Below are 16,543 nucleotides of genomic sequence, written 5' to 3'. Positions count from 1 at the left end.
GAGGAAAAACATCCCTTTTTTTTTTTTTCCTCTTTTTTTTTTTGCAGTGTGTTCAGAAGGTACAGTAAAAGTTTTTTCCATATTGCAGAGCCATTCAAACCATAACCTTAAACTTTTTTTTTTTTTTTTTTTTGTAAAATGAACTAGATCTGTTGGAATTTTTATTTGAACTTTTGCTAATACAAGACATTTACAGAACATAATAGAATTCCATTTAATTTATTCCTTAAATTTTCTTGATCTAAAGTCTTAAATTTACTTAAAACCTGCAGAAACCAAATGTAAGCCATAAATATCCATATATGAGCCATATATGATCTGAAGACTCGGTTTATTTCAAAGAATTATTTTCTTACATATTTCATGTCGGGTTTTACAGAGATAAGATGCCATTTGAGAAATGTGTGAAAGTAGATGTTTTATGTATATATGTAGAGTTTTGCTGAATCTGAGGAAGTGTCCATATTTTCTGCAGGTGTACAAGAAAGAGAAGGCTCGCGTGATTTCAGAGGAAGAGAAGAACTTCAAGGCCTTTGCCAGCCTGCGTATGGCGCGTGCCAATGCCCGTCTGTTCGGCATCCGTGCCAAGAGGGCAAAGGAGGCCGCCGAGCAGGATCCCGAAAAGAAGAAATAAACGTTACTTTGTAAGGAACTGTCAAAAAAATAAATGTCTAAAAAAAATCGTTTGTTTTCGGAGTCATTTCTTGGAAAAATCTGTAGTTTTTTTTTTTTCCTGCTTTGTAGAGGATGTGTGTGTATAGTTTGCTTTTCAGTCTCAAAAGTGAATTTTTATTTAGTTTAGAAGTTCCTCTTCCTGCAGACACTTTCATAAGGCTCAGGTTGATGATAAAAGGTGCAGGTAACAATGCAGAAAAACCAATGCTTTTTGTTCTTTCTGGTTGAGTATGCTGCCAGCATGGCTAAAGTCATTGGTTTGATTCCCATTCAACCAGCACTGATAAAATTTACAAATGTAATGTGTCGAAAGTATCTTACAAATACATAACCTTTCATAAATGAGTGACTACTACTTTCAATATTTACCAGAAGATGGCAGCGTTTACCTTTATTGATCTTGGAAGTTTTTTTTAAAGGCATGGTTTAGCAATAACTTAATTTTTCCAAAGCAAACTGTTTATTTTGTTTTTTTTAAAGCTGGATCTGTGTCAGGACAGCATTTCAATAATTTTTCCAGGCCTGTGCTAGTGAGACTTGTTAAAGGGATAGTCCACCCAAAAAAATTACAATTCTAATCATAATTTAAGAATCGTAATCATTTACAAACTTGATCGAATCATTTAGTTCCAAACCTGTATGTTTCTATATAGATTTTTTGCTAAATGTTGGGAACCAAACAACATTGGAGCCAAATGATTTCCATTGTGTGGATGGAAAAAAAACCAACAACATTTATTAAAATATTTTATGTCCACAGAAGAAAGTCTATCATCCAGGTTTGGGATGAAATGAGGGTGAGTAAATCAGTTTTCATTTTGGGATGAACTATCCCTTTAATGTTTTGTCATAGCTGCTGAACTTGCATATTGTGTTTGTTACCTGAGGTGGAAGCTTGAAGAACGTCTGTCAGCACACTTTAGTATGGAATTTGTCTTCATGATGGAAATGCTCATACAAATCAGCAGTTTCAATGCTAATGAATGCCAACATTGTCCTATAGGTGATGTCGTAATGTCCAGTGGTGGTTGGTTTTGGTGTATGAATGGGCTGTGGGTGTATTATGCAAACATTGCATTCCCACATCATCATATGTGGTGTGTGAGTCCGAGCATTCATGTCTTTCCTCATTTCCTGCCAGGACTGCGTTTTGGTGCTATATTTGCTTGTATTGTGTATCCTGATTTATAAACTTTCTCTGAGGCTTTTGCACACAGATGGTTTAGAGACTGGTTTAGTGTGGAAACAACCATGGATGATTTTGAGTAATGGTACATTTTCCAGTGCTGCTGAACCGAGTGCCACTGAAACTGAAGTGGCCCAAATCAATTATAAGTGAAGTAAAGGGGCCGTTATAATTGGGGCTGTCCACAATCAAGGAACCATTGGGATTTTTCCATGAAAACCTACACATGGATCAATAAACCAAAAATATCTTGACCCAGGGGAGATGAGTGGGGAGATAATCACGTATGAGGTTACATAAGATGTCGAGAATGTGTCCTAGTTACCCTTGATCAGTGGAATCAGTGGTAGAAATAGTCCATTTAGACTGCTCGTTAAAATACTGGAAAACGGTTACCATTTGGTTTATCTACAATAAATATTAAATTGCACTCTTAAACAAAATAGTTCTAAACAGTTACAGATTTGGGCTCTTTTTGTTGCTAAATAGAACCCTTTTCATAAGGGTCCATAAAAAAAATAAAACTAAAAAAACGCTTCTATACTGCTATATAGAACCTTAATGCTTTTTATCTACGTGGTCTCATAATTAAGGTTTTACAGTGAAGATGACATTGAACATGAATAAATGCATAACGAAAAAAATGTATTGAAGCCCAAGTTCCAGTGAAATATCTTCACTATCCTCTATGATGTCTTTACGTCCATCATTATGTGAGTATTTTAGTGTAACTGAGTGTCTGGGTAGAGATACACAAATGAGTTTAGAGTCACAGCGCGTCTCTTCGATTTATTTAAGTAATAGCTATTATGTTTAAGGCAATAAGTAGCCATTGTGGATGTACAGTATGTGAGACTTTCTCTATGTAAACAAAGAAAAGGTGTTATGTCATGGGAAATCTTTAAAGGTTTTGTGACTGGTCATGTTTATGCATAAACCCAAGTAATAATTTAGAACTCTAAATATATGAATCATAAATTCAATATCTCTGTCACTTGCTTAGTGGCGAAGAGGATAGAAGTATCCTAAACCCAGAAGAGCGGGCCACTTACATGTTCTGTTAAATAACTAAAAAAAAAAATACATGATTGGTAGAAACCCATTTACATGAAAGAAACAACCCAAATTGATTATCTAAAATGATCACTTTGTAGGGAAATTTAAGTTGTTGAACATTTGAACAGTACATCACTCACACTCTAAAAAATGCTGGGTTAAATACAACCCAGTGCTGGGTAAAATAGGGGCAAACCTAGCAATTGGGCTGTTTTGACCCAGCGGTTGGGTTACTACCCAGAAGGTTGGGTTAAACATTTAATTTTTAAACATTTATTGGGTCAAAACAGCCCAATTGCTGGGTTTGTCCCTATTTTACCCAGCACTGGGTTGTATTTAACCCAGCATGTTTTAGAGTGCACCAATAGATCCTCTGCAGTGAATGGGTGCCGTCAGAATCAAAGTCCAAACAGCTGATAAAAACATCACAATAATCCACAAGTAATCCACACCACTCCAGTCCATCAGTTCCAATGTCTTGTGTAGTGCAAAGCTGAGTGTTTGTAAGGAACAAATCTATCATTAAGGTGTTTTTTAACATTAAACTGTCACTTCTGGCTAAACTACGAGTCCATAATCCATAAAAACACTTCTCCCAGTGGAAAAAGTCCATCCCTGTTGTTCAAAATCCACCGACATATTTGTTTAGAACTGTTTTGGGTTGTTTTCTCTTGTAAATGGTGCTTGATCTGTGCATATTTCTCTCCTTATTCAAACGAGACGACTGTTTCAGTGGAGAAAGCAATATTATGGATAGAGCAGGACTTTTAGCCAGAAGCAACGGATTGAAGTACAAAATGTGTTGATGGATTGTTCTTACAATCACACAGCTTTTCGTCTCACTGGAGTGGTGTGGATTACTTGTGATGTTTTTAACAGCTGTTTGCACTTTCATTCCGACGGCACCCATTCACTGCAGAGGATTAATTGGTGAGCAAGTGATGACATGCTAAATGTACATTCATTCAAGCTTAGGATGCCGATTCTTGCCGAAATTGACGTCAGAGAAAGACTTTTCCCAGCTGAGACTGTTAAATTCACTCTAATGTAGCTCTTCAAGGTAACATGACAGCCGAACTAGCGCGCGGTGGGCATGTGTCAGCCGCTCCACACACACACACACACACACACACACTGAGAGAAGAGCAGCAGCAGCAACAGCAGGTGAGAACACAGCTCTCTTATTTACACTCACTAGATTATGTTTGCTGTTAGTCATCAAGGAATGTGTATGATTATTATTGTTATTATTATTAATTATTATTACTATTAGCCTATATACTGCTTTGCATATGCGGTGTTGTTAGTGATAATTGGGGACAAATGATTAGGCTGTTTATTTACCTATGTGATATCTAACTTACCAGTGCTGGCAAATCTTTGCGGAAAGGTAAAGGATGCAATTTTCCAAATCTGATGAAGAAACAAACTCATCTACATCTTGAATGACCTCAGAGCGTGTACATTTTCAGCAAATTTGCATTTTTGGACGAACAATTCCTTAGAGCAAATGCGTTTCCTCTCCCCGATTGATTGATGTCCTGTACTGTCAGCGCTTCTCATCAGGATTCTTGATGGAGTGGCTCTCGATGTTCTTTTAGAAAGGCAGCCAGAATTAGCAGAGCCTGTTTTAAGATGATCAGCACAAAAGCCACAATGTCTTATTTTGCAGAAACCAAATAGCACTTTATCTCTGATTAAGCCATTTCCATTCTCTCTCACACTTCACTTCCTGACCAATATAACTGTGTCCCATCTTTAAAAAAAAAAAAAAGAGAGAAATTGGGGGGGGGATGAAAAAGGTTCTGCGAGCACAATAATGGCATTTGTTGCATACATAGGTGTTTTACCTCTGGGTATGGCTTCAGACAGCTATAGGCCATATAATTGCTCTTCTTAATTGATTTACAAGTTATATTCTGTCAACATGCATCCATGCTGCTCACTAAACAAATGACAGGAAACTCCCTCCAATTAAATGAAAATGCCATTTCTGGTTAATCTCAAAATCTTGTCTGGACATGTGAAGACCAGTTTCACGACCTTTGTGCTTTTTTGAAAAGCCCCAAAATAAAACCAGATTTTGGTAGATGGAGTTAGGTATTAGTAATATTATGTAAGAATAGTCTAACAATGCTAGTTTCACCACTTTCACCATTACACCCCTATGCCATTATGCTATCAGAAAAAATGCATCAGCCAATAACATAAAAGCATTTCAGTAACTCTAGATCCTTCAACATCTTGCTCATGCAGCCAGGCTACTCCATTCCCACACTACTGACATTATACTCTGAGATCCTGATTACAAAGTTTTTCTTTTAATTTGTACAGGTTTTATGTTTCTTTTTGGAACTGATTGGTCGTAGACCTCAATGATCCAAGCTTTATGCACCTCAGATCCATAAAAAATGAACAATGCATTATTTCAGTCAGGTCCACTTTGTCAAAGTATGCTTATTACAATTATAGCATACAGTTAGTGTTGGCAGTATGGTTCTGTTCTGGGCAAAACTCCCCACGCCCCCCTGGGGTACAGAACAGATCCAGTATATGCATACATAATTACAATTCACAATTTACATGAGCTGTAGAAAACACAAAATATATGATAGAGAATGCTTGCAATATAGTGAACTGTATACGAAGAAAAGAAAAATCAGATTAGATTACCGGTTCAGTTAGGTGGAGTTGGGGTTGGAGGAGGGAGTTGATTTGCGAGCAGCGATGCGATAGAAGAGATGCTGGAGAATGGAATTGAAATGGACCACTGTGATAAGTGTCAAAACTGGATTGGTACACGTCAGGAACAGCTGCCTATCAGCTGATGCGAGCTTGACTGACGTGGCCTGCCTGAACTAATTGCAATGCTTGATTTGTGGATCATTTTGTCCGAGTTCACTCAAAAACGGAGGTGCAAAAGCTCAGATGAGTGCATGATCAGTCAGTAAAAAAGAAGTACAAAACTTGTGCTGAATGTAAGCTGATGAAATGATTGAATCCAATATTTGATAATAATATAGCACAACAAGAAGTGTATAAGTTAATATGTATTCCATTAGATTATCCTTTTAGGAAGTGCATGGAACTGGAAGGAAAAGTAAAAGTCTCATCTTAAATGTCAACACTCTGTGTTTTTGCATGGTATAGTTATAGTTTTGTTTAAAACCATGGTTTTGCGTGCATGACCTTGAGGCTAGTAATGTCTATAGCCTAATATAACAGTCAAACCCTGTTACCACCAACCCTATTATTCAGGATTTTTTAATATCACATCCCTAAGTTTATAAAAAGCAATTCAAAAACTCAAACTATCAAAGTGGCACATGAAATTTATGAAAATTTTACAGAAATTTATTTATTTTTCAAAAAAGGAACCCTTATAGGCTGTAAATGATTTTGCACATTCATTCAAGCTTAGGATGCCGATTCTTGCCGAAATTGACGTCAGAGAAAGACTTTTCCCAGCTGAGACTGTTAAATTCACTCTAATGTAGCTCTTCAAGGTAACATGACAGCCGAACTAGCGCGCGGTGGGCATGTGTCAGCCGCTCCACACACACACACACACACACTGAGAGAAGAGCAGCAGCAGCAACAGCAGGTGAGAACACAGCTCTCTTATTTACACTCACTAGATTATGTTTGCTGTTAGTCATCAAGGAATGTGTATGATTATTATTGTTATTATTATTAATTATTATTACTATTAGCCTATATACTGCTTTGCATATGCGGTGTTGTTAGTGATAATTGGGGACAAATGATTAGGCTGTTTATTTACCTATGTGATATCTAACTTACCAGTGCTGGCAAATCTTTGCGGAAAGGTAAAGGATGCAATTTAAAAAAAAAATTACATTCAGTTATAGTTACATTCATACGAGTTTGATAAGTAATAGAGGATATAAAGTGAATGGGGGTTAACTGTCAAACAAACGTTGCGTTGCAGATGCGAGAGAGCTGAAGTTTACCGGGCTAAAGTGTAATCTATTAACAGTCACTTCGTAGTACTTTATTATTGTCATTTTATTCACTCCACTGACACTGAATTCTTTGCGTTAAACGGTGTATTCGTGTTGCATACCAAAACTAGTAGATTCATGTAGTACAAGCGCCAGTTACATGATCACGCGTTTAATCATTTCATTAGTGATAGCCTGTAATTCTTAACTTAAGTATTTGAATCAAACAATAGTTCAGACGCAAGGAACAGCAGTGCAAGAAAGCTCACTAACCGTGCTGTAATTGGTTGTTGTTGTAGTAAGTGGATATACAGTAGATGCGAGGAGCTGTCCATGATCTGCGGTGCTGAACCTCGCGCGCTCTGCTGGCTGATAGATTTACGCGTCGCGTTTGCTGATGTGATCGTTTAAAGGGTGAACGTCGAATGCATAATAAAGCACATTATAACATTATGATTACGAAATATGACCGCAGGATACGAATTACAGGGGGTGGGTTGGCTTGAGCACTGTAAAGGAAGTCAAAACACAAGGTTGGAGGGGTCTACAATTGCATAGTTTTATTTAGTCGTGTTACAAAGTTTGATGACAAGTCACGGCGCCTACTTGGAATAAAAAACAAACAAACAAATAAATAAATAAAAAACGTAAGTGACTTAAGACGATGCAAAAGACGCAAAACGTAGCCTACGCATGTTTACATAAAAAACATAAAAACAATGGAAAAGCAGCGCAGTAGAATGTAAAAACGCGTTATGGGTGAACGGCCCCCTCACCTGTAGTAACGGTATCCCTCACTGTTCAGTGTCATAATCACATAACATCGATACAATTTCCACTTCATTACAGAAATATCACAAAATGTTTGTGTTTTCTTTTAAAAAGTGTAAAGAAAAGTGTAAGTGTAAAAAAGTGTAAAGTGTAAAAAAAAGTTAAAGAAAGATATTCTGACTGTCAGGTTAAAGGGTTAACCTCACAATGAAATCAAGATAATGGGTTAAAACTTTGCCATTGTCAGTAGTGTAGTGATATGTGAAGCATATCTCACATAAAAGTCACTTTCAAACCAAGCAGCTTTCTGTTGGTCATAAATACACTTGACTAACTTGAACCCGTTGCGAAATCTGCATAAGAAAATGCTTCGCCTGCACACAAACTTCCTGATCACAATGTGTATGTCCAACACGTGGATCCTTGTAAAATATTCATGTTATTAACTCATGCAGTTTATATATTCACTTATAAACCTTCTTGTATATCTGTATGTAAGCTGTGTTTTCAATGTGGTTTCAGTGCTTTTGACCATTCACTGGATGTTAAAAGTACATTTAGAATGCACATCCTGATATTTCTTACCCCCACATGCTTATTTCTTGCTTAGGAGTCTGTTGTGGAAGAGGCTGTCAACTGAAGATCTCGTCTGGGATTTTGCTGTTGTAATATTAATGGCCATCTCTGATTTACAACATCCCATTTGATCCCTTTAAATCTGAACCACTCCCAGCAGCCCATTCTCCTCTAAAGCGAATCACGCATAGAGATGTCTCTCTGTAAAGAACTTTAAGTCGAACTAACAGATGTTTTAAGAGATCCCACATCCTTTGCCTTACGAAGAAACAACACAAGGTCACATTAAAAAATCGACTCCCTGCATGGGAGAGTCCTGCTTCAATCAAACTGAGGCTTTTAAAGAACAGCCCATTGACACTGCTGTCTCCCATCTCCGGCTGACCCTCCGCACTCAACTTTCTGTCAGGATGAGTGACTCACAGGAAGCGACGTCCCCAGTGGCAGGCATAGGAGGCCCTGTTGCTTGCGTATCCAAGGTGGAGCTGCGTGTTTCCTGCAAGTCCCTGCTGGACCGAGATACGCTCAATAAGTCTGACCCCTGCGTCATGCTCATGGTACAGAACCAAGGTCAATGGACTGAAGTGAGTTTTCCTTTTTCCCTCTTGGGGGCTTGATTAGATCTTTGTATTGGCAATGCTGTCCTTTTCTGCACTAGATTTATTTTACAGTATTAGTTGTGTTACAATGCAATTCAGTTATAAATTCTGTCATCGTTTACTCACCCTCATATCATTCCGAACCTATATGACATTCTTTCTTCTGTAGAAGAAAGACTTTGGCTCTCAGTAGTGGTTTTAACCACTATTTGCAAACCATGTTTGAAGGGCCCTTTGCTAACCATAAGCAGGTTACTAGGTTGATGTTTTTTGTAACATCCATTTGCCCTCACTTACCATTTATGGACTAATCGGGCTTAAATGCATGGACGAAGTGGCAAAAACCATAAAGGCAAACATAAACCACAAACAATCTAGCAGTGCTTAAAAATGAAAGTTTTGTTTTATAAAAATGTATAAAAGAGAAAGTCATGCAGGCTTATATGGAAGCCATTTTTCACCACAAAATAAAAAACTTAAAAATGTCAACAAAAAAAAAAAGATTTATTTCTGAGACAAAGGTTGGAATTGTGAGATATAAACTCATCTAAAAAAATAAAAAATAATAATTCGGAATTATCTTTTCTATAAATTAAATGTGCACTAATTTGCAAATGACGAATTACTGGCCAATTAATTGGCCTGCCAATAGGGTCTGAAATTAACAGGTCCTTGTTGTAAAAATAACCCAAAAATTAAAAATATGGGCAAAAAATGCCCCATGTATGGGTTTTTGTCTTGTATTGGTATTGTTTGATATAATTAAGCAATATCACACAAGCAAGTGCTGTTTTCCTCAAATATAAGCAAGAATGCAAATGTGTTACTGATATCAATATTGTTACTTTTTAGGCACAATATTGTAAATATTACTGATTTTGCTCTATTTTGGCATTGAAAATGGTTCCAAACAAAGCCACAGCAACAAACAGTGGTATTTCATTGCTTTTAAATGGCGTTTTTGAATGAAGCGGCTGAGTGAATGATTCAATCATCCATTCAGATATGTGAAGCATATCTCACATAAAAGTCACTTTCAAACCAAGCAGCTTTCTGTTGGTCATAAATACACTTGACTAACTTGAACCCGTTGCGAAATCTGCATAAGAAAATGCTTCGCCTGCACACAAACTTCCTGATCACAATGTGTATGTCCAACACGTGGATCCTTGTAAAATATTCATGTTATTAACTCATGCAGTTTATATATTCACTTATAAACCTTCTTGTATATCTGTATGTAAGCTGTGTTTTCAATGTGGTTTCAGTGCTTTTGACCATTCACTGGATGTTAAAAGTACATTTAGAATGCACATCCTGATATTTCTTACCCCCACATGCTTATTTCTTGCTTAGGAGTCTGTTGTGGAAGAGGCTGTCAACTGAAGATCTCGTCTGGGATTTTGCTGTTGTAATATTAATGGACATCTCTGATTTACAACATCCCATTTGATCCCTTTAAATCTGAACCACTCCCAGCAGCCCATTCTCCTCTAAAGCGAATCACGCATAGAGATGTCTCTCTGTAAAGAACTTTAAGTCGAACTAACAGATGTTTTAAGAGATCCCACATCCTTTGCCTTACGAAGAAACAACACAAGGTCACATTAAAAAATCGACTCCCTGCATGGGAGAGTCCTGCTTCAATCAAACTGAGGCTTTTAAAGAACAGCCCATTGACACTGCTGTCTCCCATCTCCGGCTGACCCTCCGCACTCAACTTTCTGTCAGGATGAGTGACTCACAGGAAGCGACGTCCCCAGTGGCAGGCATAGGAGGCCCTGTTGCTTGCGTATCCAAGGTGGAGCTGCGTGTTTCCTGCAAGTCCCTGCTGGACCGAGATACGCTCAATAAGTCTGACCCCTGCGTCATGCTCATGGTACAGAACCAAGGTCAATGGACTGAAGTGAGTTTTCCTTTTTCCCTCTTGGGGGCTTGATTAGATCTTTGTATTGGCAATGCTGTCCTTTTCTGCACTAGATTTATTTTACAGTATTAGTTGTGTTACAATGCAATTCAGTTATAAATTCTGTCATCGTTTACTCACCCTCATATCATTCCGAACCTATATGACATTCTTTCTTCTGTAGAAGAAAGACTTTGGCTCTCAGTAGTGGTTTTAACCACTATTTGCAAACCATGTTTGAAGGGCCCTTTGCTAACCATAAGCAGGTTACTAGGTTGATGTTTTTTGTAACATCCATTTGCCCTCACTTACCATTTATGGACTAATCGGGCTTAAATGCATGGACGAAGTGGCAAAAACCATAAAGGCAAACATAAACCACAAACAATCTAGCAGTGCTTAAAAATGAAAGTTTTGTTTTATAAAAATGTATAAAAGAGAAAGTCATGCAGGCTTATATGGAAGCCATTTTTCACCACAAAATAAAAAACTTAAAAATGTCAACAAAAAAAAAAAGATTTATTTCTGAGACAAAGGTTGGAATTGTGAGATATAAACTCATCTAAAAAAATAAAAAATAATAATTCGGAATTATCTTTTCTATAAATTAAATGTGCACTAATTTGCAAATGACGAATTACTGGCCAATTAATTGGCCTGCCAATAGGGTCTGAAATTAACAGGTCCTTGTTGTAAAAATAACCCAAAAATTAAAAATATGGGCAAAAAATGCCCCATGTATGGGTTTTTGTCTTGTATTGGTATTGTTTGATATAATTAAGCAATATCACACAAGCAAGTGCTGTTTTCCTCAAATATAAGCAAGAATGCAAATGTGTTACTGATATCAATATTGTTACTTTTTAGGCACAATATTGTAAATATTACTGATTTTGCTCTATTTTGGCATTGAAAATGGTTCCAAACAAAGCCACAGCAACAAACAGTGGTATTTCATTGCTTTTAAATGGCGTTTTTGAATGAAGCGGCTGAGTGAATGATTCAATCATCCATTCAGTGGAAAAGTTCATTTCTGTCACTGCTGGCCAATATATCAATCTATCACTAATTATACATAAATACATTTGAATTTTAGTTTTAAATTATACATTTGTAGTGCTGGAGGATTAGCTGATAACAGTGATTAGAAGTTAAACAGGTCTAACAAGTGTTAGGCCTAGGCTTTGGGTTAGAGATTGTTGGATGGGTATAATTTCGCACAATGCCTTCAGTTGACATTCTGATAGTATAGGGCTTGACTGTGAAGGGTGACTGGGCTGTGAGTGGGGGGAGTGGGCACTTTTTGGAATGAATCTAGGCAGGGAATTGTCACACAGCAGGAAAGGGCGCTTGAAGCAAAGAGAGCGACCACTCTGGTGTTTTTTCCCCCCATATCAAAGCAGTCACTGTAAGAAAAAAATTATCTAGAGCCACAGCAGTGGTGCTGAAGACAGCTCTGCAAAGCTGTGAAGCTGTCTGCAGCAATGTGTCAGGCTGAAGGATGAAATCTTAATCCTGGCCCCATTATTCCAACAACTGTGCCATGTTCAATATCACAGTGAACAAAGTGAAAGATGCCACCCTGCTTCACCTGCAGCGTTCGTTGCATTCAGAACGTTCAATTTTAAAGAGGGGCCACATGAAACAGGAAAAAGAAATCGAAAAAGCCATTGAGATATTATTGTGGACTTTGTTTTCTGAGATGTTTTCAACATGAGCTGAGTATCTTGAAATAACTGATTACCACACTCAGACACTTTGCACTTCAGATTTTCCTGCATATTTCCTTATGCAGGTCTAGATTGAAAAGAGTAGCTGGCGATGAAAACAGTGCTTCATCTCTGTCCATTAAATGACTCTTTGCAGAGACATTCATTTTTGCATCTCAAAAATGTTCAGTTTTCTGCATAACGTATTTCAGTCACACATCGGGAGCAGTGGTACACAAAGATGAGCAGTGTATAGGAAGGAAAAACTGTTATGCTCTGCAGCCGTTTCATCAGTGTGGATAAGATAATCATAATGCTAAATGCATTAACTTCACACTGCGTGCCAATGATTAAGTCTGACTGCAGAAGCAAGTTGTTTAAAAACTGATGGTTTGAGATGCGTTATTATGAATAAGATTAGTTTTCGTTGTGAAGTGTTTGTAGCAGTTATGTTGGATGAACAGCCTCTTAAAGGGATAGTTCGCCCCAAAATGACAATTCTGCCATTATTTATTAACCCTCATGTCATTCCATACCTGTATGACTTTCTTTCTTCTATGGAATGTAAAAGAAGATCTTTTGAGGAATGTCTAACTGTCCATACAGTCAAAGTCAGTGGTGTCCAAAAACAATAACGAACAGTGGACAACATTGACTCACTGTATGGAGATTTTTCAAAATATCTCTCATGAAAGTGAGTAAATTGTGAAAGAATTTTCTATTTTGGGGGGAACTGTCCCTTTGTCATGATGGCAGCAGTCAAAGTGTGTTGCGTAAAATATCAGCAAAACATAACAATGAATGAATGAATATGAAACTGAGTTTTGGTTTTGCAGAATCCATTTTTTATGTAATCTTCTGTGAGTAAAGATCCATATTTTCTTTTCTTTATAGAACGACAAAATACCATCTCTCAAGCTAAAGAGTTTTTGCATATTGGAATATTAGAAGTGCCACTGCCATTATTTTTCTGTATTCACAGAGAAAATATACACACTTTCAATATCTTTTGCATGGTTTTACACTTGTAATTTCAGTCAAAGAGCAGTCGTATTTATCTGATTAATGATTTTGATCTTTCCCCTGACATTAGCTTTTACACATGCCCGATTTCTTTTTCACAGGAGCAGAAAAAATGATATCCACATCTACCTAATATTAGACACAGACATTTTGCCAGCAAATCAGTGCAAACCATATATGCAATGCTGTTTTCTTGTCATCGGCATTAGTCTACAATTTCTGTCTTGAATGTCCGCCAGGCGTTTTCAGGGATCTTGGCATACATGTCTAGGATGTGTCAATATAGTCTCATTTTGCATACTCCCATGTTATTCCCATTAGATCTAATGTTTTCAGGATGAACTGGAGCATGTTGCATTGATCCATGATCATATTACCAGAATGCCCAGAATATGATAAGTTAAACATTAGGCTTTAATGTCCTCATGCAAGCAGTGAGCGTATGAATCGTCACAGCGTGAGACAGTGGGTGCTGCTCTACAATCGCTGAACGTTCAAAGCAAGATATGTGCGCTATTATCCATTTTGCAAAAAAGTATTCCTTTAAATCATAGCTCAGTGAAGACATTAGGCATTAGACATAATGGAATCTTTTTGTTAAGACATCAAGTGGTTTGTAAGAAGCTTACCAAATCTCTGACTGCTGTCAGTTTTTGTTATTTATATCTTCCAAACGCCCTCTACAGCAAGCAAGTTGTTTAAAAACTGATGGTTTGAGATGCGTTATTATGAATAAGATTAGTTTTCGTTGTGAAGTGTTTGTAGCAGTTATGTTGGATGAACAGCCTCTTAAAGGGATAGTTCGCCCCAAAATGACAATTCTGCCATTATTTATTAACCCTCATGTCATTCCATACCTGTATGACTTTCTTTCTTCTATGGAATGTAAAAGAAGATCTTTTGAGGAATGTCTAACTGTCCATACAGTCAAAGTCAGTGGTGTCCAAAAACAATAACGAACAGTGGACAACATTGACTCACTGTATGGAGATTTTTCAAAATATCTCTCATGAAAGTGAGTAAATTGTGAAAGAATTTTCTATTTTGGGGGGAACTGTCCCTTTGTCATGATGGCAGCAGTCAAAGTGTGTTGCGTAAAATATCAGCAAAACATAACAATGAATGAATGAATATGAAACTGAGTTTTGGTTTTGCAGAATCCATTTTTTATGTAATCTTCTGTGAGTAAAGATCCATATTTTCTTTTCTTTATAGAACGACAAAATACCATCTCTCAAGCTAAAGAGTTTTTGCATATTGGAATATTAGAAGTGCCACTGCCATTATTTTTCTGTATTCACAGAGAAAATATACACACTTTCAATATCTTTTGCATGGTTTTACACTTGTAATTTCAGTCAAAGAGCAGTCGTATTTATCTGATTAATGATTTTGATCTTTCCCCTGACATTAGCTTTTACACATGCCCGATTTCTTTTTCACAGGAGCAGAAAAAATGATATCCACATCTACCTAATATTAGACACAGACATTTTGCCAGCAAATCAGTGCAAACCATATATGCAATGCTGTTTTCTTGTCATCGGCATTAGTCTACAATTTCTGTCTTGAATGTCCGCCAGGCGTTTTCAGGGATCTTGGCATACATGTCTAGGATGTGTCAATATAGTCTCATTTTGCATACTCCCATGTTATTCCCATTAGATCTAATGTTTTCAGGATGAACTGGAGCATGTTGCATTGATCCATGATCATATTACCAGAATGCCCAGAATATGATAAGTTAAACATTAGGCTTTAATGTCCTCATGCAAGCAGTGAGCGTATGAATCGTCACAGCGTGAGACAGTGGGTGCTGCTCTACAATCGCTGAACGTTCAAAGCAAGATATGTGCGCTATTGTCCATTTTGCAAAAAAGTATTCCTTTAAATCATAGCTCAGTGAAGGCATTAGACATAATGGAATCTTTTTGTTAAGACATCAAGTGGTTTGTAAGAAGCTTACCAAATCTCTGACTGCTGTCAGTTTTTGTTATTTATATCTTCCAAACGCAGTCCCTCTACAGCAAAGACTGATATGGAAAAAAGGGGTGGCTGGATTTAAAAACAGACGGTTTTTAACATTACTTAGGGCACAAAATGTGAATTCATTATGTGAATGCCCTGCACTGTAGGAAATCCTGAGTTCAATATTCTCCAGAGTATATCAAAACTAGATTTTCAGAAGAAAATGCCTGTGCACGGGTGTTCTGGGTGGCTGCAGAGGAGTTCTAAATGGTTGTTGGGTGTTCTTGGTTGTTTGCAATGCTGCTGTTAACTGGTCACTAGGGCATTTTGGGTGGTTGTCGGGGTTTTGCTGTGTTGTTGCTAGGCAGCTACAGTATATGCTCTGGCAAACTGTTTAAGAATGAATAAAGTGCACATGTTAACAATGTACAGTCAATGGATGATTACTGCAAAATCCCTTTAAAGGGGTCATATGATGCGATTTCAAGTTTTCCTTACTGGGTCAGCTGGCCAATCAGAGCAGACTGCGCTTGTCGGAGGGAGGGACTTTGTAGAAAACGAAGCGTTTGAGAGAGGCGGGGCATAGAGGACCTACAATAATGTACAGTATTTGAAAAATAATGTGATTTTTGAACATTAAAGCATGTTAACATATTCTGTTACACCGAATACACAAAATAATGATCTTTAAAAAAGCATCATATGACCCCTTTAATATCAAACCAAAAGATGTGCATTGATTTCCAAGGAATGCATCAGCTGTTAAAATGCGTACCTTGGATGCATTGTAAGCTGCTTTAAGGATCTGTCAAATTCATAAAAGTAAATGTAACTGTTGAGGCTGCTGCCATTATGATTCTATTCACTTGTCACAATGGTTAAGTGAGAGAAGTCTGAGCTTTCATAACCTCCTCAAATTCCAACTTTCAATTACAGATTTGACAAAGACTTCAATGTTTTTGACTGGCCAGAATATTTTAATGACCGTAATTCCAACATGATGTGAATGTAACATTAGTATTAGCAATAATAATAATAGTCTAAAGCCTAAATACTTCAGTTTTGACGTGAATGATTAGCTTGTGTACAGCCGAGCACATGGCCTTTCA

The 16,543-nt window shown here is 37.3% G+C and overlaps 2 protein-coding genes across 3 annotated transcripts in view; both read left to right on the top strand.

Annotated features, from left to right (window-relative positions):
- Positions 1-681, top strand: part of LOC107715468 (60S ribosomal protein L13-like) — a 6,519-nt gene extending 5,838 nt beyond the window's left edge. Inside the window, exon 6 of the mRNA XM_016521617.1 lies at positions 476-681. Coding sequence (XP_016377103.1) covers positions 476-634 — 159 coding nt within the window. The 3' untranslated portion in view covers positions 635-681. The remainder of the gene's footprint in view (positions 1-475) is intronic.
- A 7,816-nt stretch (positions 682-8,497) lies between these two features.
- The window catches only part of LOC107715467 (copine-7-like), a 54,578-nt gene continuing 46,532 nt past the window's right edge, over positions 8,498-16,543 (top strand). Inside the window, exon 1 of one of the 2 annotated variants that reach the window (XM_016521616.1) lies at positions 8,498-8,813. In XM_016521616.1, coding sequence (XP_016377102.1) covers positions 8,535-8,813 — 279 coding nt within the window. In that variant the 5' untranslated portion in view covers positions 8,498-8,534. Of the gene's footprint in view, positions 8,814-10,418; positions 10,735-16,543 lie in introns of those variants that run through there. The other variant, XM_016521615.1, reaches the window with a different exon arrangement.

The sequence above is a fragment of the Sinocyclocheilus rhinocerous genome, unplaced genomic scaffold, assembly GCF_001515625.1.
Source record: "Sinocyclocheilus rhinocerous isolate Xijiao unplaced genomic scaffold, SAMN03320098_v1.1 scaffold539, whole genome shotgun sequence".
Lineage (NCBI taxonomy): Eukaryota > Metazoa > Chordata > Actinopteri > Cypriniformes > Cyprinidae > Sinocyclocheilus > Sinocyclocheilus rhinocerous.
The sequence above is the reverse complement of the archived record's forward strand: the minus strand, read 5'-3'. Positions and strand labels throughout refer to the sequence as shown.